General features: G+C 37.5%; 1 protein-coding gene and 2 long non-coding RNA genes across 3 annotated transcripts in view; 1 reads left to right on the top strand and 2 right to left on the bottom strand.

Annotated features, from left to right (window-relative positions):
• LOC135251782 (uncharacterized) overlaps positions 1–23533 on the bottom strand; it is a 43583-nt gene extending 20050 nt beyond the window's left edge. The window contains exon 1 of the long non-coding RNA XR_010329202.1: positions 23212–23533. This is a non-coding gene — a long non-coding RNA (uncharacterized LOC135251782). The remainder of the gene's footprint in view (positions 1–23211) is intronic.
• LOC135251792 (uncharacterized) overlaps positions 1–23661 on the top strand; it is a 37583-nt gene extending 13922 nt beyond the window's left edge. Inside the window, exon 3 of the long non-coding RNA XR_010329206.1 lies at positions 22870–23661. This is a non-coding gene — a long non-coding RNA (uncharacterized LOC135251792). The remainder of the gene's footprint in view (positions 1–22869) is intronic.
• dio3a (iodothyronine deiodinase 3a) lies at positions 816–2431 on the bottom strand. Its single transcript, XM_064329546.1, has one exon. It carries the CDS (start codon positions 2196–2198, stop codon positions 1398–1400), a length of 801 nt encoding a protein of 266 aa, XP_064185616.1. The 5' UTR covers positions 2199–2431; the 3' UTR covers positions 816–1397.
• Positions 23662–24168: the final 507 nt, after the last annotated feature.

The following is a 24168-nucleotide window of genomic DNA, read 5'->3' as shown; positions in this document are numbered from 1 at the left end:
CGTTTTGTGAACTGACGTTCCATTCAACACCCATACCGCTTTATTGCTAATGCTTCACGCAATTTTTCTGTATTGAATGCAACCCTTGGGAACACTCTGAATGGCTGAAAAACCGAACAGTTAGCAACCTATGGGAAAAGTGGAGACTTTAAAAGAAAGCACTTGTTTAGAAAAGAATTAGTTAATCAGTTTATTTGATAAATGCGATTAAAGAAAAATAACTTCGGGTTAGGTAACAAGACATCCATCACATTTCTAAATTGATTCATCAAAGGCATTGCTACTGCAAAATAATTTCAACTTGTAAACAGTATATTGTTCTTCATTAAAACGTCCTTGGACTGATTAAACCAAACGGTAAACCCGTTCTCCAATACAAACGCAAAAATGTATGAATGTAAGTGGAAACGTAGTTTCCTGTATGTAAACTGCACGTTCAATTGAAAACTAACGTCACGTTTCCAAACTGCGCTTTGGAGAGGTCTGCGCTAAAACAGATATGGGAATCATGCGATGCGCTCGCTTTAATTTGGATATACTGTATATCATGTCATTATAACAAATAGATCTTGAAATCAAATGTAAAGAAAGTGACTTCTGTCCCAGACAGGGCACGATTAAGTCCATTTGCGTGTCAGACAGTCAGTCATCGGGATTTTATGTAGACATTGTCTGAGAGCCCAGCTGGGGAAACTTTGCGCACAGCTTTAAGAAATATCACAGTAAGCGGTAGGCTGCAGCAGGTGCACAAAAGCGCGTCCCATAGTGAAAGGATATGAGTGGGAAACTCGAATATGTTTTACAAAAGAATGGAATCAGTGCGTAAGTAGTTTTTTATTATAAAAATTCTGCTTTAAAAAAGTATGCATAATTTACAAAACAAGACATTTGCTAAGTAGATCCTTGAGAAAACTCGTCGCCGAGTGCTCTAGTATCAAATTACATCAGTATCGGTTTTCTGGTTGTGAACCTTTTAAAAACCGAACTTCACAACGAAACTAGAGTAAACGGTAATGACCATATAAACATTTAAACATTTTCTCTCACTTTCGCACACACAGTCACACTTTGACGAACGTGACAGGAAATAAAACAACGGTATTTCAACACATATTTACACATGTACAGTTGATAACTAACGGATATCACGAGTTAGTTATTAAGCTATGACTAAGGCGAAAACAAACGAACACAGACAGAACAAGCAATTCATCATGCGTTTTGCATCACCACACAGTAAACGACGTAATCCATCATTGGATGTAAAAACATGTCTGTGAGAATGATACTTAAAAGCCACAACACACGAAGAGTTGTAGCGCGTTAACATTTAAATAGCAGCTTTCAAGCATATTTTTTGTGGATTTAGTGAATACCATGAGAGTATCGATATGTTATTACACATGAATCACCACAGTTCTGGAATTCTCAACACTGTTCCTGTATTGATCAAGCCAATTCCTCAGTTCAGATATTCTGTATCCCTCCGGTCCTCTGCCTCCCTGATAGACAACCTTTCCGTCTTGAAGTATATAAAGTCTATCGAAGTACGCTCCGTAAGCAACGTTCGACGAGTTGTCCATGCTATCAGAAACTACAAGGCAACCAGGGACTTCAAGGTTCATCAACTGTGCTGCTTTCAGTCTGTCCTCCAGACATCGATGTTTAGGGATTTGGTATGGAGCGTCGGAGCTCATCCAACCGTCTGACGGATGCGCTTCCTCAATATATACAAGAAGAGAGTCTGCTATATCAGCGTATTGGCTGACAAGCCGCTGGAACGCCTTTAGGCGTGTCATAAACGGCGGTCAGGTGCAGCTACCAAAGTTTAAGATTAGCGGTCTCTTCCCTTTTATGTGGTCAAGAATACGGCTTTTACTCTTATCCCCGAGCTGCACAACTTCAGTGTTCGGCGCTGCATATCCAAGATGTGCGGATTTAAAGAAGTCCAATTTATGCCCATGCCAGACCGCTTTCAGCGACTCCCAGCTGAACATTCTGTTCGAATCGGAGACGCACAGTGGGGGGTCGTCTGGACTCCCCTCTTGTTCTCTCATCTTCAGTAACACTTTCTTCCTTATGCATAGAAAATCAAGCAACCATAGCATGAGCGCTGCCATGACAAAACGTGGCAGCAGGATTAAGCAGACAACTGCATTTTTCAGTGCCTTGACAGCCACTCCGATAGATTGTTGCATCTCTGACACTATCGTATGGGCCGACCAGACTGAAACTTAATTCGGTCACTCCTTCTGAACTGCCCCGATCCACTGTGTTAAAGTTGCCTTTTTATAGGACTCGCCAAGGATTTGAATGAAAAATACCCCGCCTCCAAAGCCAGGACGCCTCCTCCCATGGTGGGGATTACCTTCTATCAACTCCCGTTTGTGTGATATGATGTGGGGGTGGCGAGAGGGGGCAGCGGGCGAGAAAGTCTGGACAGACGACGGCGAAGGGGAAGACTTAAAACTTTTTGCGTCTGTAATGTACAGCTGGAGGGGGAGGGTAGTATTGCGACACCCCCGCCTTCCATTACCAAAGATGATATCCAGAGTGCCAGTTCAGCGATGTACACTATCCTATAAATCTGCACTATAACTCACAAAATGCGCTGTTGTTAGTCACCTTATTCAGTTACATTTCAACAAACAAATAGCGCATTAGCATTATATGCTGCCCTGGTGTCGTGTTATTAATATGTACGCAGACAAGTAGACTTGCCCACTGAACAGGTGCCAAACGTCATAATTCCAGACCACTGAATATTTATTGAAAATGCCATAATCCTAGCGCTGAACTGATGTAATTTGAACGCTTTTAACATCGCCTATACAAATTGATTGCATTAGTTTGTTCTTAGACTGTAGTCACGCGTGCTATTTTCGAAAAAAAACATACATGATGTTATATCGAAACGAAAAGCTACTTTCGCAGATTCAATGGCTGTAATCGTCACAAGTTCAATTAGTCCACACTTGCCGTTTATTCGTGGCTTTACTTCAACTAGTTCGCTTGAATTGTATTATGTGTCGGAAGTGCAGTGCTGAACGTTAACGACGTAAGATATTTTCCACAAATTATTGTCCTCGTTTATCTGCTAAAATTGTGTAGATCACCCTGGATAAGAATGATCAAACAAACGCTAGCTTATAAAAATACTACATGGCGTCTGTTATTTTCGCATTTCATTTACATCATAACATCACAGTTTTGCCACAAGCCCAATTTTCAAGGGCTGTTTGGTGCTTAAAAGTCGTCGCGTTATATTTTTTTGGTATTCAGTTGCAGGTTTCGTATATTAAATCGGGCATAAAAAATCATTCCCACTAGAAGGCGCTCGAGCCTGCTAGGCTTAGGTTCTTCTGTGGGCTGCCATATCAGCGTTCTTTTGGGGTGCATGTGCACCACGTACTGTATCATCCTGCAATAGCAGGTCTGGGATGGAACTCCTTTTGCGTTAATACATGCATTCCCATAAATTGATGAGGCTTCGGTTCGTTTCAGGAGGTTTTCGTGCGTTTTTGCACACCCTCGAACACCTGTTTACAACTGATATGAGCTGTATTTTTGCCATTTACAACTTAACTGTAAAGTTAGATCCACTTTATTCCCATGATAAGCATTTAATACTATATTGTAGCTATATTTTAGATATTGAAAGTGGTGGGGGTCATCATATAAACTAAGCATAAAGATATTTCGAATATCCACATGACATGAAATGAAATCACGATCCCACTACAAATTAGCCCAGACGACGTGCTTCACGTTACATCCACCTAATAAAGCTTTTGGTTTGTGATGGTACGTACGGTCAGTCTAAACACCTCTAATTTAACTCTCTGACCTAACTCTGATATTTTGCTTAATTTATCACAAGGTCCTCGTGGGACCCCAGACGTTTTACTACTAGTACATCGTCATTATTGCATTGTTTGTAATTATAGACCATCATGACGTTTGAATAGGCTAACATTTGAAGAACTTGATTACAAGTAGGCTTAACATAACATATAACATATGACAATGAACTTTATTTACAGATCGCTCCAACTGCAGGCCTAGACGCTCAAAGCGATTCAACAAAAGGCAATACAATAAAACTAAAGAAAGTTATAACAAGGCAGGTAGGCTATAAGTAAATTGAAGGAAACAGGTAAAACAAGTCATATAATGAAAGTAGGCTTTCACGAATAAAATAATAAGAAAGCAATTACAGAAAATAAAAATAAAGGTTAAAAAGACGTGTTTTAAAAGGGATTTAAATGTAATGACTGTCTGAGGCCCTGATACTTTCAGATAAATAATTCCTCGGGGTCTGCACAGAAAAATCTGTATCACCTTTTGCTATAATTGTATAGTGGAGGCACAAAGGAAACCATTTTCTGAAGACCCGAGGACCCGTTTTTGGTCAATATGGTGTATGAAGAAATGTACTCAGAAATGTACGCTGGAGCTAATCTGTTCAGTACTTTTAAATGAATTTTAAATCTTAAAACGAAGTGTAAAACCTACCGGTAGCCAATGTAGAAAGACTGAGACTGCAGGAATATGAGTCCTCATATTTGTTTTAATTAGTAGTCATATACACAACATATATACAAAACATTGTAGCATTTTAAAAATGGCAACATTTTGCCAAATATATTCTTTTTATACGAGTTACAGTATAAAAATAATATCTTTTTAGTTATTACTAATAGTCTAAAACGTCCCGGGAGAAATTCAGACAATTAAATTAATGAATTAAATTTGGAACGTCATATGTTTTTCACAGAGGGTAATTTTTTTGGTGTTAATTTTTGAAATCCTGCTTTACATTGGGACCTATGTAGAGTAATTTGAAATGGACTATGTACTGTAATGCGATCATTTTGAGTCATTAAGACAGCAAATTTGAGTTAACCTCTTTTTACTTTGCTCTTCATTTAAATACAAAATTGTGTATGTATGTATACATGCATGTATGTGTATGTATAAACAGTGTAAGCATATACAGAGAGGGAGAGATTACACAGTGGTATGCCCAATATTCAATCTTATTGACACAAATCAAGCAGCTGTACAATATTGCTTGCTCTGCAGTAAAGAATTCACTCATTATCCTCAGAAAAGAACCATATCAAACATTTTGATTGCAGCTAGTGCATCCATGCTGACATCCTGCTATTGTAGCTTTTTGTGGTAGCCCAAACAAGCAATACATTTATTTGTGGGTGGTAAATGTTTTATGTAAAGGTAAGTCAATGGAAAATGAATATAAAAATAAATAATTGTTGCAGTTAGAGTACGACGCTCACTCATAATCACAGGGTATTGCTGGTATGGTAATTATAGTCAGCAAAATAACAACACAAAATTATTTGACGTTATAAAATATAGTTGCATACGTTTTGAATAGACATTACATTTGGTAAAACTTCAGTGAAAATTTTTTTCATAATCTATCAAAGTTCGTTATTTCAGTCAACTGAATTATACGTTGAATCAGCTTCTCTAATTAATATAGGCAAGTGTGCAACTAGCCTATATTAATATTACTGAAAATACTGTTCGTCGGTGGAATAGGCTGGTCGCAGTAAAAAAAAGGGGGTTTCCCATTCCAAATGTATTAGAAATGACAGAAAAATACGTTTAAGAACTTTACAGTCCATCTCCATATTTAAATTATTGTGTTTAAGTTATTTCGTTAAGCTATACATGGTCCATTTCTTTTTTGTTCAATGGAAGATACGTTTCTGCATCGTTTGTCTAAACGACCGCATTCAGACCAAAATCAACTAGCCTATGCCACGATATGTGGTCCATAGCCTATATTTTCAAATTCCTGAGCAAATTTAACACATACTTTGTCTTATTGGTAAGAACACTTCTATATTATAATTTATATGCTAAAATCGTTAAAATAAATAGTATACTTAGGATTTAATTCCATCACCAAGTTTCTGCCAATACTTTTTGTACAATTAGAGTGACATTGTGTCTGTTGAAAACTAGACCCCGTGTGCCTGACTAGACGTGATGACACTGCGCATCAGCTCGTGTGTTCCAAGCGTATTTACTTACCTTTACTTTTATGAGGCACCGGCTACTCTTCGGGCTCGTATTTCATCTAATCCGTTTGTGAAAAACGACGGGACAGGTAGTATCAAACATTGTAGGATGTAGGAAGGCGACAAAACAGAACTGTTGAAATTTAAGAATTGTATAAGAGAGAATTCCTGAGCACAAAAATAAAATTTCGCGTTGGCCACTTTTCACTAAATGAGGCCATACTAATTTATTAAAATCACTGACATGCCATTAGCCTATTGTAGTAGGCAAATGGTGTTTTGGATACTTATGTTTTATTGTGAAGACACACGTATGCTTGTCTTGAAAGCGAAAACCAGAGATAAATAATGTCGAAGTCATACGTTCAATTAGGCTTCAAATATGTTGACAAGAAACACTTTAAGTATAGGCTTTATATGAATATGAATTTAGTCAAAATTATCTAGCCTACGTACTGCTAAATATTGGCCTGTCATAAATAGTATAAACAGGACGACTGCTAAATATGAATTAGTCTGCATCTTTAGACGTTTGCATTTTTATTAAATTGATTGGTTGTGGAACAATGAATTACAAGTTGGTTTGGTTTATTCAAGGCAAAATCATTCATTCATAATAATTTCCCTAAACTAAACCTATTCAGCAAATCTGCGTTTGATGTGTGTTTCCGTTGTATGATTAACAACAGTCCTGAAGAAATGCGTAAAAATGCGTTGAAATGACAACTTGCACAACATCTAACGGTAAATTATATTTGTGCACGAAAGAGGCTGTTTATCACATACATTTTCCCGCAGGTTAGAAAGCTATTATCCGAAGATAAAACATAATGTCCATGGCCTTAAAAACTATTTCTATTTAAATAAATAAATAAAATAAAAGAAAAAGGCACGGAATCACTAAGGTGCTGATCAAGCAAAGAGAATTTAGAACATATATAGTAACGGCAGAATTAACCCAAATTAATCTAAAACTTTACAATTAGCCACTGTGCTTCACCCCCACAGAAACACAGGTATTTTTTGCAGTGTAGTCAGGCGTCTCACTCCTTGTGCGGATGTGTTTGTATTATTTTTTGATGGCGCAAGACGCTCTTTGGTAGTTTTTTGTTCTCAAAATTAGAAGAGGCAACGAGACACAACTTATGATAATGCTGTATTTATGTACTTCCGTGTGCGGTATTGGTTGCCTTTCTTAAGGTCTTAAGTTGTCTAAAAATGGGCTCTTTTGCTGATTTGTTGAAAATTTGCTCTATAGGAGCTCAACAGTGACCCAACCTGAGGATACCGATCTCACAAACGGCAATTGGGCAATTACCGTTTGTGAGACTGGTGTTCTGTTATCTGGTTCTACCAAAAATGTAGCAATCATAGTATCCTAAAATTATAAGCTTGTGAGGTCAACCATGAAGGGTACTGGAGTAATTTTTTCCAATTTATTATTGATCAAGCATAGGGGATGTAGGATCTGTATCCTTAAAATGATTGCTTCATTAAACCGTTATGCCAGAGAGCTGTAGGCAAGCCATTAGGGTCGTAAAGTATGATGTAAAACTTTACTAATGAAATCAGACCATAATATTTTATAATTTATTTGCTTGGTCAGTTATGAATAAAAATCAAATGAAAATGTCTTTGTACAGCACATTTTACGAACAATTTTCACAATACACTTCACAGTAAACCCCCACAAGAGCAAGCATATAGCAACAGTGGCAAGGAAAAACTCTCTCGTTGGGACAATGTTCATGTTAATTAATTAGCAGAAGCTAGGTGGCAGTCTTGAGGTGGTGGCTGGGGCATTGGGTGAGGCTGGGTAGCAATGGTGGGGAGTAACAGGTACTGACTGGGGGGTGGGGTGGGGTGGGGTGGGGTGGGGGTACAGGCAGAAGCCTATATTTGATGAAGTGCCATCATCATATCTCTTTTGGTGCATAAAAGTCTTACCCAAGCAAGTGCTTGATCCCAAAGTGGGTCATTATGTGCCATCAATAGCCAGTCCAAGTAGACTACTATACACCTCCTTAACTTCAATCATTTTTACAAACAAGAGCAGAGGAGTAGTGGTCTGGCTGTTCAAACTGGGACAAGGGAATCAATGGTCAGGGAACCAATGGCAGTCTTGTCTAATGCTGAGGGATATTTCTGACCCAAGAGAATTGATGATAGTTGGATTAACATTGTTCCTCAAGATAACTATCAAAACTCTAGATGGCATAGTTAAACAGCCTGGTTAGCCTTCTGTACAGCCCAGCAAGCGAGCTTGCTAGTTCAGCTAACAAGCGAGCTAATCAATCAGATTATCCAGTCAGCTAGCTACTCTGTATGATCTTTTCAACCCAACCAGTGACATATTTCACCTTCAAAAACCCCAAACAAAGGCTAATCATCTGTTTTTCACTTTATATTCTGTGATACTAGTCAGACATTTTGTTGTTGCAACACATATTAGTTGAATGATGTGCCTGAATTGGGTACGCTCAATCAGACTGCAGTGTGCCACGTCAAGAAAAGGCATATTACTCAGACTTTGTGCCCTAGATGCTCCAGTCTGTAACAGAAACAAATGCTCTTTCAATTGTAGCCTATGGGGAAAGATGTGGTGAATTCCTGTCCATTTTAAGACATTTGCTAAAATAATTCTCCTACACAAAGTTACAATTTCATTGCTTAATTCCAGGCCTCCTACACAAAACAGATCTTTCAGCACACATGTCCATAGTCCAATCATAATATAAACTATTTATCTTTTAATTTTCTAATTAATAATCTAATCTAATTTAATAAAAACGAATTCATGTTTTACACAATTTTAGTAATATAGTGCTGTAGTCAATAGTTAATTCAGTTCTAGCTACATCCCTCGTTTTCTATTTGGAATATAATTCAGATAATAAATGTAATTTCCAGATAGGCCAAAAACAACCAAGGTGCATCGGTTTGCTTAATATGCAATGACACCTTTGCAACAGCATGTTGCCCTAATAAGCCACAAGTAACTAATCAATTTTGAGTTGTGATTAATCAAACTTTCAGCAATAATAGAAGACATGACTATCTACTTCAATAAGGTAAATATGAAAATAGGAGGTGATATATTTTGTTCATAGGAAAATAGTTGTATATATTTTACTATGCACAAAAACACGTATGCCCCATTTCAGTATGGTTTTACTTAATAGGCCAGTAATAATTGCAACTAGCAGCAACCTGTCTTTTGTGCAGTTTTCACTTCTGCCATTTTAGTGTAAATTTTGACTTCCAAACCCTTACTCTATGCATTTACAGTACACACAAACCAAGCCATTAGTGATGCACAATCAAGCCATACTTATTGCAGTCTGTTTCAATACATCAGCCATTGTTCTTTATATACAGTACTTTAACATATTAACAAATTCCTTTGTGACCCAAAAAGAAGCAACGTTTCTTGAGTATGAGGAAACAAGAACAGGAAGCATAACTTCAATGCTGGGAAACTGGAAGGCTGTACGCTCATTCATCCCCTGTAAAAGAACATGAAAGAATATTTTTACCCTTTTATGAATTCCATGGCTTGTTTTCTCTTTGAGGCTGTGCCTCCGCCATGTGCTTGCTATGAAATAAAATGCCAAAATGGGGCCTCTTTTTGGTGTTAAGAGAAACACAGAGAAAATTAAGTCACTGTGTGATGCACAAATGACTTGAAAATTGTGGATTTCAAGCATTATGATTATTTTGTTATCCAGGATGTAGGTAGTGCTGGACACATATTACATGTCTATATGAGAGGTGGCTTATTCTCGTTCATTTACCTTTTTTTGGTTTGTTAATGGGAAAGAAAGATTCAACTTTGGCTTAGCATTTTATTGAGTTGTATAATATGCTCCCTGTCCTTAAACGTCTCATCAACTGATTCAAGGGATACAACGGGCACTCTAAAGAGTCCCAATGGTTCCAATTCTTTCCCCTTAAATTTAGGACAGGGCAAGGAACCCGTCGGGCAAGGGGCAGGAACAGGGTAGACCTGGGCCTCATCTGCCCGACGACAGAAACTGATTCTTGGTACGTCCTGGGCGCCTCCCTCTGGAGACCCAGGGGTAGACCTAGGATACGCTGGTGGGATTATATCCACCGGCTGGCCTGAGATCACCTTGAGATCCATCGAGATGAGTTGGCGGCAGTGACTGGGGAGAGGGACGTCTAGGCTGCTCTGCTTGTCCTTTTGTCATTGCGACCTTGATCTGGACTAAGCAGTTAGAAAATAGATGGATGGATGGCAGGGAACTATGTTGATACAGTACACCCAAATATTAATATCAGAAATGAGAACTTATGTGTAACCTGTTTAATATATTTAGATAATTAGCATATGTATACACTCTAACTGTGTGGTTCTGTGGTAAAAGTTTAGATCCAATCTGGTATTTATGTTGAGTGTGATACTTTGGTCATACAATGTGTATGACCTAACACATAGAACACATGAAATTCATAAAGACTCAAATCATGTCTATCAATAGACTGCATCGACCCAAACATACATGTATCACAGACATGACAAAGCCTCTTGGAAGTATATTCCAATCACAAAGGACATTCATTTGGTCTCTTGCACCATTTCAACTATAACACACCTTTAAGAAAAAAGAAAGCACATGATATTAAATTGATTATACTACAGCTGAAGGCCTGTTCTGTTCTGAGTCATCCTTGATATATAGGTCACCACCATTTTGCTCTCTGAAACACATTAGTTGCAGAAAGCCCGAAGCGGTATAGAACCTGCTAACGTATTAACTTAAAAGTAATCAGAGAGGAGAGGTTTAAGGCCTTGTAATAACATGTTCTGCTACCCATTTCAACATATAATTTCCATTGCATATGGAGCAATATTACACGGTTTTGTTGAATGCTCAATCCAGCCACTTCAGGCATTCTACAGTCCATCATTTCTGTATAATGACCACTGATATGGGTAACGACCCCTTTAACTTAGAACTCTTTTCAAATCACTCCACAGAAAGATGTGCCACAGTCATATAAGTCATATACAATTAAAGTTGTACAAAGTCATACAAAGATTTACAATGGAGATGCAAAAACTGACTTTGTGTTAGCAATGTTACAAAAGGAGTGAGACTGAATCAGATGCCGGGGAGGAAATGAATGTTGATGACACTGACATCGTGAAGAGAGTGGCAGTGAGCCCGAAATAAAGAGACCGAATGAAAAAGTATTGATACAGCGGTTCTGTGTACAGCTGTTTCAGTTAGCATTATGCCATTGACATCAATAAGAGTCTTTTACTAGTGTTAACTTGCCTTGTATCTTAATCCATACCCCTATTAGCCAATACTCTCAAATAGGCCTATAGCTATTAGGGGTGCCCAATACACCGATCTCGCTCGACCAGGCGATCACAGAGGCCATAGATTGTGTGTCATTTAAAAAAAAGACACTTAAAATTGGAATTCTTCTCGTTTTCATCGCATGGCTTCTGCCTGACAGACAGGTACACTTGATTGATTTGACATGACCCCATGACTTTTCCTGTAACACCACCATATAGCCAACTAAAACACAAAAAATACTGACTGTGGAGAGTACGGATTGTGAAGAAATTTGCTGTGCCCTGAAATAGTTTTGCCTTGGTGGAGGTCTACACTCTACTGTCTGCATTCTTTCTAGTTCTGACATGAAACAATACAAAGTTAATTCACAAAATACTCATTACGATCAGATATAGCCAGTTCTCCTCAATTGGGTTTTTAGGTGAGTACTAAAATTCTCTTTATTTGCATGGATATACTCTTCGTTCTCTGCATTCACACTCGGAGAACATTCATGGAAAAGATCTACAATGCACAGATTTTGTATGCTAATATAAATGATCTTGAAGCACCAGTTTTGTTAGATAGCCTAGCCTTTATTGCAGGTTGTGCTAAAAGCTAACGTGGCAGCTATATCTTTTTTATTGAGTGTAACTTAATATTGTTTCATCTCCCTAACATGATGTGAAGAAAGAAGCTGTCTGTTTACCTGTGAATGGATCATTTAGAACGTGTGATAAACATAACAGTAAGAACTTTCTGAAAATATTGTCATCTTGTGGTAGGCTACCAAGTTAGGTCACACACTGAAATACAAATAGTGGTGGATGTTAAACTCAAGCAGGGGAATATTGTAGGCTTCTTTTTGTTTCTTTCCCATTTGTTTTATTTACAGCTTTGGCTACGACCGTGGTTCTGAGGCTTATAAGGAGGATTCAACATATGTTGGAAGTGTGCCATAAATTTGTACTTTGTACGTGCTTGTTTGGAATTATGCAGTTTGGGCCTTGATGGGGTGTTATTAATACAAGTAACATACGGTTCTAGGCCATTGGCCCATACATGTCTATTTTTCTTGAAAAATGAGTGCAACATTTTTGTGAGCTCAGTCACCTTTACAGATGTCTAGTTTCATGTTAGCTAGGCCAAGCCATGTTAGAAAAAAAAGCAGTTTGCTCTGTGTGTGTGTGTTCGTGTGTGTGCATGCATACACATGCATGTGTGCATCTGGATGGTGAAGGGGTCTGTTTGGGGAGTGGGAGAGAATTGCCCGTGCCTATGTCGCAATATGGGTTTAGTCCAGGTATGAGACTGTGTATAAAACTGCTCCAAAATTTTGACTTCAGTGGTATCAGTGTGCCTGAAAATCTGCAGGGGTCCTTATAAAAATGCATTTAATATTCTTAAAAGAACACTGGCCTTGAATGCCCCTGAAAGTTTCTATGCAAATGCAATGCAATGAACATCCTTTTCTCTCAAGTGGTCTTAGATTCTGGCAGTAGTTATACTATTCATACTACAAGAGTACGAAGAGCTTTGACAGTGCAGAAGATAAATTATTTTGAAGGTTTGTTGTTTAAATCTTCTACATTATCTTGTATCATTTTCCCACATTGTTTTGATTGTGCTAACATAAGCTTGTTTGATTATATGTTGGGGAATTATTATATAATTATATAACATTTCATATTTTTGAACACTATGTTTACTTTTTGATCATTTGACCAGCTGAATTAATATTTAATCAGCATGTTTAGTTGTAAATATGAATATGAACAATGAATAACTTTCCTCGAGCTGTTGTCCAGAATGTAGATAGTGGTGGCCATTGGATTATTGTGTGGCATTCAAAATAATTCAAGAGCTGCATGTTCTCAGGATATATAAAGAGATGATGTTGAATGGCTAGTTGTAGGGGAACAAGGAGGAAGTTACTCTTAAGCTGTCTTCTTATTATATTTCATTCAAAGCACCTGATATGGTATACTGCTAGCTTGCTCATGACCCTTGAAAAAAACATAATGGTTGTTCTGTTTCTAGTCATGTATTGTGGAAGAATACTAAGTAGAGAGTACTCTTGACGCCATTTGAATTCTTAAGAGCACATGATATATTGTATCGTGTTCTGATCTTATTGTATATATAGTATATATTGCTGTATTGCTATTTAGCTACAACAACTAGGCTGCTGGCTAGCTTTTCATCGATCTGTGGAACTCTGGTACAAGCAAGCCAACAAGTCTGATTGCATTGCTGGCAGCTAGCAGTATAGCTAACGTTAATAAACTCACAATATTGGTTGCTCAGGAAACTGTCAATCTATGCTTTCATTCACATAACTACTTGCTAAACAGCTGTATTTCAGCTTAGGACAGGCTTGATAATTGGCATGAATAGCAACTACTAATAGAAACTGAGTGTGTCAATAAAGCTAGAATATGTGTAGCCATGTGAAAGTTCAGATACGTTTTTTAAACTGGTAAGCACAGAAGTTTATGTGTTCTCTACATGTCTACTGTGTACAGTATGTGCCACATGTGTGTATCTATGGCATGTTGAGACTCCAAGAGGATTGATATATCTGGTAAATTATACCCCTTTTCACTTAATCTGCATCGTCAGTAGAGAAAAAAGCATAATTTCAAACTGCTATGCGCTGGCTGTGACATAATCGAAGCACTAAAGCAGTGACAGCACTGATGCCCTACAAGTATAAACACCCTGCCTTACAACTGCCTGATGTTTTCAGGGCACTTATCCACTATGCTCTTTCACATAGTATTTCTTAGTGGTTATGTGATGCTGTGTAACAAGAACATCAATAATAATAATAATAACAACAACAACAATAATAATAATAATAATAACAACAACAACAATAATAATAACAATAATAACAACAACAACAATAATAATAATAATAATTGTTATTATTATTATTATTATTAATAACATACATAAACAATAGCATTTGTAATTATGGGAAATGATTTGTAAAAATGAAAATATTACATTTTAATAAAAAGCAGGAGTATAATAAGTGTCATTACATTAAATTGACACCACGTTGCTTAGAATCAATTGAAAGTGTGAAAAGTAGTATCTCATACTGTCTCTGTGATGTTATGGTAATAGTTGGGAACTCACAGACATTGCTGCCATATTACAAGGTCAGTCATGTCACGCAGACCTCTGCTTTTCTCTGGTACTGAAAACACAAGCAAGAGAAGCAAGCACTGATATTCACATTAGGAAGAATACGGTACTACATAATGAGAAAAAGATATGAATATCTGCCCCTGTCTTTGTAACGCAAGGTCTTGAAACCCCTGATTTCACATTATGGGGGTGAGTCTAATGCCCTGACATTATAGGAACTTTCACTGCATTCATACATGGTACTCCTATTTAGACAGAAACATCCTCAGCTTACAACTACTGTTGTCACTCAAAGTTCCATTGTAGAACAGGAGTAAGGGCAACCATAACCACCAATGGTGCTGAAAGATGAAGTGCAATCATGCAGAGGAAGCAGATTGTGTGACCTTAGACTCTAGGTGTGTTACGTCTTCCCAACTAGCACTAATGCATGAGAAAGAAGACATGGACTGAATCAATAAAGGACATTTATTCAGGCAAATATCATATAAACGACATAAAAAATACCAAAGATGGGGGTACTGCAAGAAAGGAAAATATGAGCATATTCTCTGCAAAAGAATGCTCTTCCTCTAGAGCAGTGGTTCTCAAATTCGTTCCTGGGGGACCAATGTGTGTGCCATAGTTTTCATTCCAACCTCAACTGCAATCCCAGAATTTTAACAAGCTGTTAATTTTTCCTAATTAGGTGCTTTTCATGTTTCAGAGCATAAAATTAAGACTAGATACTGAAAGTTCTCATACACTTAACAAAGAAGCAAATGAACATACCTGACTAATCAGAAACACATGTTAAGCCATTTGTCCCAACCAGTATGGTGCTCTGAAATGCGGGACTATATATACAAAATGCTGTTATTTCCACATTGTGAAACCAAAATTTAATTAAAATACCCTTTAATAAAAACTGAGAATCTGAACTTTAACTACATCTGAATTGTTTGATTACGAATATAAAATTATGGAGCCAAGTGCCAAAAAGTGTGGCTTTGCTCCAAACATGGAGTTTACTGTATGTCTGTCAAATAGTCTTAAAATCATATGCATGCTTTAATGCTTCAGTTCTCACGTGCAGCTCTCCTAAGATGATGTAAAGCATTGTGGTTGCTGTTAAGCAACTTTACCGACATTACCACAGAACTGTAACTCAGTGGCTGTCTGGCTACATTTTTCATAGGTTAGGTATTTAGCCCAATACAGGGCAAATTATGCAACTTACATTTTTGTATAATCAACCAGTTTATACTGCTGGATATATACTGAAGAAATTCAAGCTAAGCACCTTCCTCAGGGGTACCACAGCATTGCTCCAACTGAGCATCAGACCTGCAGACTTGGAGTGAACCCAGTTCCAAGACCATTATGCTACACTGTTGCAGCTAAAGTACTAGTGCTTGGTGCATTGATGTACCTTTTGGTGCAGACTTGAATCCTGACTATGCCAGCGCATAAACGGTCATAGCACGGAGGGAGAGAGTAATTTGGCAGGGTATTTACTACTGCACTGCGCATTTGTATATCCTGCCTGTCAGTCAGCCTTCTGCGGCTTTGCGGCTTACCAGCAGCTGACATAATGAAATATGTTGCAGCTTTAGGATGGACTTAAATTTGTATTGTGTTTTCAACATCAGAAGAATAAGTAAATACATATTGGATTAAAAATGTTTCAAAAGACCAGTGTTCTTTTCTTCAGTCTGAGACCCAGATACGTGTGTACAAGAAGTGTATACAGTCGGTGAGACTTTCCCATGGGGGTCATTTATTTGTTTTGTGGTTGGCACTTTTATTCTCCTAGGAAATGGAAGGGATCCTTTTACTGATTAGCAATGCTATTACTGTCCCCTGTTTCCATAGCAGCACAATTTTGCAGCTTAACAGTTTCTTTACCGTGTCTTTAATAATGTTACATTAGCCAGAGCCATAAAGTCTGGCTCAATTAATTATATACTGGAGATTAAAGGTAGAACTGTTTAATTCACTGAACTACTTTTAGAATCCTGAAATTTAAAGTGCTTCTCTCATTTTGACTCCTGCCAAGTCAATAAATATGAATATTTTTGTTGCTAAAAAAATACACAGCGGACAGAGTTGTTTTCCAATTACAGTGTCAACCGGTTTTTCAAAGCATATGCCAGGAAATTTGATGAAGGAGAAAAGCAGTGATTATTCTTTCACCCAGGAGACAGAAACACATTTTAATTACATAGAGTTTGATCTGGGACATCAATGAATATTAAAAAGTGATACGACTGTTTTTGCATTGTTATATAACCTGTTGCCTCCTGTTGCAAGATGTGGTGTTTTGCTGGCAAAACATGTAAAGCAACAACAACAACTTAATTTCCATATAATTTTTCTCAGAACATGATGCTCAAAGTTCTCCCCAAAACAATAAAACTGGGATAAAATATCCAAAGTAACACATGAAAGTAAAATTAAACCGATAATACACAACATTAAAAAAGATTAGAGAATCATTAAAATACAGTGCCTTGAGAAAGTATTTGCCCCTTTCCTGATTTCCTGTACTATTGCTTATTTGTCACACTGAAGGGTTTCAGATCTTTAGATAAAATGTAATATTGGACAAACCTATGTAAACACAAAACACATTTAATAATTACTTCATTTTTTTAATGAAAAAGTTATCAAACATCTTCAACACCCATGCAAAAATGTAATTACCCCCTTAAACTTAAATTTGTTGTACCACCTTTAGCAGCATTAACTGCAACAAAATGATTCCTGTATGTTGATATCAGTCTTGTGGAGGTATTTTATCCCACCCTGAATCCCATTTTTGCCCTGTCTATTTTTTTCTTCTGGAGTCATGAACACTGAACTGATGAACACTAACTGAGGCTAGAGAGGCTTGCAGTTCATTGGATGTTCTTCTGGAATCTTTTGTGATTTCCTGGGTGATTTGTCACTGCTCCCTTGGAGAAATTCTGGCAGGGCAGCCACTCCTGGGAAGATTCATCACTGTTCCAAGTGTTCTACATTTAGAGATAATGGTTCTCATGGTCACAGAGTCTTAGAAATGGCTTTGTAACCATTTCCAGACTGATATATTTCAACAACATTTTTCTCATCTTTTCTGGAATTGCCTTTGATCATGGCATAGTGTGCTTGTAGAAACTTTGTGGTGACTACTCTGATGGTAAGGTTCAATATGAGTGAGGTTCAGATTCAACAGGGCTGGCTGCAATCAAGCCTTCATGTGTTCAATCAGCTGAATGTATTTATCAATTTAATATGGTTACTTTGTTGATTGAGTAAATAAGGTTGGTAATTACTTTTTCATATGGGTTCTATGGCTGCAATTACTTTTTCATTAAATAAATGAAAAAATAATTTAAAATTTGTGTTATGCGTTTACTTTGTCTAATATTACTTTGTCTTAGGATGTCAAACGATTCAATGAGACAAATATGCAATAACAGAGGAAATGCTGGTTTCCTGGGTTGCTGTTCTTGCTCGATTGTTTGTGTCAGACATTCACTTCTTGTTTGTGGTGGAAAGAATGAGGGGAAGGATTCTGGTGTTGCTTGGAAAACTTTGTTGCAGGATTGTATTGTGCTTTCAAGTGTGTATTTGCTATTAGTTCAAGTTTTTAAAAACCCATATTAAAAGTAAGGTAAGATGGTTTTGATTCTTTGTTGTCATTAGAGGATTGGGGGAAGGGGAGGAAGGTAAGGAAAGATAAGCTGAAGAAGCAGCCTCCCAGTGGATGAACAAAGCCATATGGGAGACTTTATAAGATATATAAAAATGACAGCACTGACAGCAATAAGGCTGACTATTGTAATGCATGCATGCTGAGGTTAAAAAAGAACTATGGGAAGCCAAGAGGCTCTTTGTAAGGCAAATTGGCCAAGATGCTAAAAGTAATCCTAAATGTATCTTTCAATATTGTAGTAGGAAAAGGAAAGTGAAAGAGGATATCAGGTGCATCAGCAATGAAGAAGGAGCATTGCTTTGTAAGAATAAAGATGCCTTAAATAGTTATTTTGTTGAGATTTTACTAGAGAAGAAGTAACTAATAGACTGGAAGGCATACTCAGTACTCAGAATGTCTTAGCAGAGATAGAGGATGAAGAAGTACAAAATGACATATACGAAAGAAAAATAAGGCAGCAGGCCCAAATGGCATATACCCAAGGGTATTCAATGAGTTAGGTGAGATCATCTTTAAACAATTGACAGGTATTTTTATACAGTCTTTAGAAACTGCAGAAATTCCAGAGGAATCAAGGTAATATATAATACCAATATATAAGAAAGGAGACCATACTGATCCAGGAAACTACAGGACTGTCAGTTTAACTAGCATACATTGTAAAAACCTAAATCCAGAAGTGGATGGAAACCTGGCAAATTAAATTCAGTATAGCCAAATGTAAAGTTCTGCATGTGGAAAATAAAAACATTGGGCAGGACTACTTTATGGGAGGAACAAAATTGAATATGCTCAATTTGAAAAAGATTTGGGAGTAATGGTTGGTCAAAGCCTTTCAGTTTCTGGGCACTATGCTATAAGTTAAGGCCAGCAAGATGTTGGGATATATAGCCGAAAGTATTGAGTATAAATCCAAGAAGGTTATACAATACATTTGTTAGATCACACTTGGAGTATTATGTGCAGTTATGGGGATTGTACTACAAGAAAGATCTGGAAGGCTCTGGAAAAGGTTCAAAGAATGGCAACCTAATTGATTCCTGGTATGAAAGATAAAAACTTTGAGGAAAGACTTAAGATGCTTAATCTCTTTAAGCTTAGTAAAAGGAGACTTAGAGGAGGTTGAGAGGCAAAACATGACTGAGCCACAAGATCTAGTCAGTGAGGTCACAAATGGAATTATGTGCCATTGAATGAACAGCAAGCCTTCAAACCAGGCAGTTCTTCCTCTGTGGCACTGCTTTTATAACCAGTGGCATTTAGACATAGAAAAGTGTGTTATGTTAACTTTTATTTGTTAAGAGGTATGACAATGATAAGAAGTCTTTTCAGGAAAGGACAGGTTATTTCTTCCTAGGTTCATGTATTTCAGCAATCATACTGAAGCTGGGTGGTGCAGTGGGTAGCACTGTTGCCTCACAGCAAGAAGGGTTTGAATCTCAGCTTGGGGCCTTTCTGTGTGGAGTTTGCATGTTCTCCCCGTGTCCGCGTAGGTTTCCTCCGGGTACACCGGTTTCCTCCCACAGTCCAAAGACGTACAGGTAGGCCGATTGGAGACCCTAAATTTCCCATAGGTGTGAGTGAATGGCGTGTGTGCCCTGCGATAGATTGGCTGCCTGTCCAGGGTGTATTCTTGCCTCTCGCCCAATGCATGGGATAGGCTCCAGCAGCCCCCACGACCCTGCTGAGGATAAGCGGGAATAGATAATGGATGGATGAATGGATACTGAAGCTGCTGCATGCTGTGATGCTATGATTTAATAGGCCTGGCCTTATCTCGTAATAGTAGCAGACAGCAGAGGCATAGAAAGATTAAAATAATAACCAGAGATACAATGTTAAACTTAAGGGTTATGTGTCACGTGATGTTGATTTCTGTGTACAATAAGCCATTTTCTATGGTTGGCACAAGGGTCAAATTAGATATCTGGAACATTTAGCAAAATATTTGATTATCTAGAACATTTGGCTTGTTCTAGTAAGTTTCGTTGTGGGTGATTGCATTGATCATGCTGCTAACAACAGGTCCCCATTTCATCAAGATGGGTTGAATACGTAAGAGGTTAAGGTGTAGTTACAGTTACTAATTGATGAATTGATTGATTTGCAACATAAAGGTTTGACCATTCAAACAGTCAAACTATGCCATAGTCATTTTAGTGAATGGTATATGGAAAATATGGACAAGACAGAAAAATAACTTGCCTGACATATGCAGGTTTAAAACTTGTAGATATCTTGGAAAATTGCTACAATCTGCTGAAATCAGAAGACTGTAGAAATTTTCCAAGATATCTACAAGGTTAGTGCTGCATTATTTGTTCTTTTGGTGAAAAGTCACACTGTTGTTCACCACAGATTGATTTATTCAGTTAATGTGTGATAAATGTGTGATAAATATTCAGTTGCAGTGTCTCTTTCAAGGTGACAGCAGTTTCTCAGATCTGAAAATCATTAAGAGCAATGGTTCTATAAATATAAGAAGTATTCAAATGCAACCATTAATTCCTATCAATAACTGTATAATTTAAAGACCATTGTATTAGTAAGATTAAAATATTTTTAAAGAAACTTTTGATTCTAGCAGCAGTGTTGTATGTAGATGTAAAACACACTATGTAAGTGGATAAACACTAGACATGCTTGGTAAGAAATGGTAACAAAACGATTCGGTCTAAATATGCAAATATGAATGCAAGTCAAAGATTATATTCAAAGCATCCACATTATATAAAGCATTCCAATGACTGTTAGCATGTGCATTACGACCACAAAAATGTGGTACAATGGAACCTCAAAGTAACAAACCTCAGAGTTATGGACTGATCATTCAACTGAACTGCAAACTACCTAAACTGAAAGTAGCATATAAAATGACACCTTATCAAGCTCCTTATGTTCACTGATGCAACTTAGTTATACCGTGATAAAACGACAACAAAAAAGTTAGCAAGCTCAGACAAGGGGAATGTCCCAACACTATTTCCAGAGGCTACAAGATGGATGGTTCTTCGTTAAAAAGGCCAAAATGGAAATAAAACAGTTTGTTAAAGAGGCCAAAGATAGCATGGTACTGAAGAAGACGTGTAAAAAAAGATGTAGTAATGAGTTCTCAATTAGCTCTGGTTTGATTATTGGCTGATAACATCAAACAGTGGTTTATAGCTAGAAAAAATGAGTAGCCTATTTGGAAAATACAGATGAAAAAAGGTCAGCAAGACGCTTTGTGCATATTCTCCACAATGCTTTATCATGTAAGGGTCAGATTTCTGTGACTTGGCACAACCCAGCTTAATAGGCAGTGGTCCAGTTTATTTTTGCAAGCCAAAACCCATAAATTATCCAGAACTAATTTGCTGGACGCATCACACTGAGACCTTCATCCAGAACCTCAGAATCCAGCATTTTTAAGAGAGAATATTGTTTTCCTCCATTTAGTAGCCCAGCTGCCAGGTATGTCAATGTGTAGTTTATCTTGCTTTGATTTATCTAATGCTAACTTTACCCTCTGTTTTAATATGTGTTTAGTTGAGAGATTGGTCCAAATGTAGAACTCTCGCAGAGCTCGTGTGTAAGAGCAAAGGTTAGAACTGAGATAATATTCTGTGTGGACACTGAATGTGGAATCCTCTAAATGGGTCTATAAAACCTTCCTCAATGAAGTCAGTGCAAACTAATGTGAAAATTAGCCATTTTGAATGAGGAGCACATAAGTATGTTATACTAAATAGTTTGAGGAAAACTTTGAAAAGATGTATTAATTTAACTATCATTTGACTATTACTTATCACTCCAATTTTTAGGCTTTACACTGAAAAATGTATTCCTAGTAAATATAATGTGAACATCAGTAATTCACCGATGTGTATAGAACTTTTTAATTTTAGCATTTTAATATAAACTACTCACAATTTGGTAGACTGTTGAAATATTATTTAATGGTATATCACAAATTTCCAAAGCGTTTAATATAATTTCATTACAGTAAATATTTGCACAAAGGTTTTTTTTGTGTAATTTATGTATTAAATTGTTAACTCATAGTCATTTTTCAGTACTCTCTTTATTAAAAATCTCCTTCTGCCAAAATATACACATGGTTGCAATACTATTTATGATGACGGCACCATCTGTTCCAAAACATACTCTTTGTCTCAATAAAATAAATATAAGAATGTTTGGCTTCCTGTTTTTCATTTTGTTCCTACAGCCAGTGTCTTTAGAAATCCCCTTATTATTATTATTATTATTATTATTACATTTAGTACAATTCTTATTACGTGTTTCCCTACATACAAATTGAATGTGCAGCCTTTGCATTACATGTAGAGAAAATTAACATTGACACCCCATCTGGTGATGAGCTTGAACAGAATGTTCCCTCTCTGTCTGGAGCCTTGAAAAGGCAATCCTCTCATGTGTGGATGTCCTCTAGAATTTCCTCTTTACATCATTCAGGTGCGTGGGGATGGTAGGGACTCATTCTAAACTGTATTGCTACTCCTTGCTCCTTTATCCCTGCCAAGACCTAGATCTGAGTTTTGCCCTATGTTCTCTCTCTCTCTCTCTCTCTCTCCTTTCAAATATTTGAAATGATGCATTGTGCTGAATAAACCCCCTCCTTTCGCGCAAGCAGAGGTGCTGTGATTTGTTTCTTTTTTTGCAGCATGAGAACGACAAGGTTGACGTGTACACAGCTGCAGCTGACAGGCTTCCCGGCGGACTGCATATCTCACATTTCCTTTCTGACGCCATGCCTGATTTCTGTGAGGTCTTACTACACCGCTCGATCGCTGGCAGCGCTAGTCTCGCCAAAGTGCACGTAAGGATCCCGTCTCTGACACATTGGGGATTACGTTTCCTTTTTTTTAAGGATCTCCTCATTAACGCCACCGAATTCCATTTTTATCTGCCCACCGCCCTCCCTCTGCCCTTCTTCTACCTTTTCAGTCATAACTGCTTCCTGAATATCTGCTGACAAAGGATTATTTAAAAAAAATCTGCTTACCTTTCCGTCTTTTTGTCGCTGAAATACACTGTTGGCTTCTAACCCAGTTACCTTCTATAAACTGTGCCGGATTCTTGGCAGCGGTGCTTAGTTCATCTGAGGACAGCGAGGAACTGGAAAAACAGCTAATGCCTCCCGCATACTTATAGGAATGGCAGCGATCCAGAAACCCTACCAATAGTATATCAGCAAGTCTGCCACCAAAGAAACATTTTACAGTGACCATCGATGCTGTTTCCCCTTCATGTAGATTCATTCCCCTGATATATTTCTCAAACAATATTTTATATAATCCTTTGATTCTCTCCCAGCCTGCCCTCACCCACCCCCTCCCCTGAATCACACTGCTGCACAGCTCCTGTTCAACTTGAATGAACTTGCCAGCGGGCTTCCTGTATCTCAGCAACAGCCAAGTGACACACAGGATCACTATGTTATCTTGCTTACTGTCTCTCTCTGATTCATTTATGAAACTGTTTTTTTTTCTTCCATGTAGTAAATGTTACTGCTTTCTCCCAGAGAAATTGGGTAAAAATATAATAAAGTTAAAATACAGATAAAGCCACAAATCTATAAATCTTTGCTATTTTTGCAGCGTTTTTAAAAAGTTTTTTTTTCTTTCAGTTTCCTCACGTCTAATTTCTTTCTGACTCACAAAAAGCAAGAGATGTGGAGTCAGTATATTCATGCCAATCTTGCCACTCAATGGGAACAGCACCAAACCACTGAAATGAACTCCTGGGGGACATTCAGTCTATTCATTACAATGCTTTGTCTTTTACACTAAGTAAAAAATCTGAACGGGTATTACACTTTTTACATACTTGCACATAAGTATGTAGTAAAGTACTGAATACCTGCGATATTGGGAGCCGACTGGGTTTCTGTTTTTATTAAGATGATCTTGAGGCTTTCATAATAATTCCAGACTAAAATCACTCCTCTTTTATTCTTGCC

This window comes from Anguilla rostrata, chromosome 1 (assembly GCF_018555375.3).
Source record: "Anguilla rostrata isolate EN2019 chromosome 1, ASM1855537v3, whole genome shotgun sequence".
Lineage (NCBI taxonomy): Eukaryota > Metazoa > Chordata > Actinopteri > Anguilliformes > Anguillidae > Anguilla > Anguilla rostrata.
Note: the sequence above shows the minus strand (reverse complement) of the source record. Positions and strands in the feature narration are given on the sequence as shown.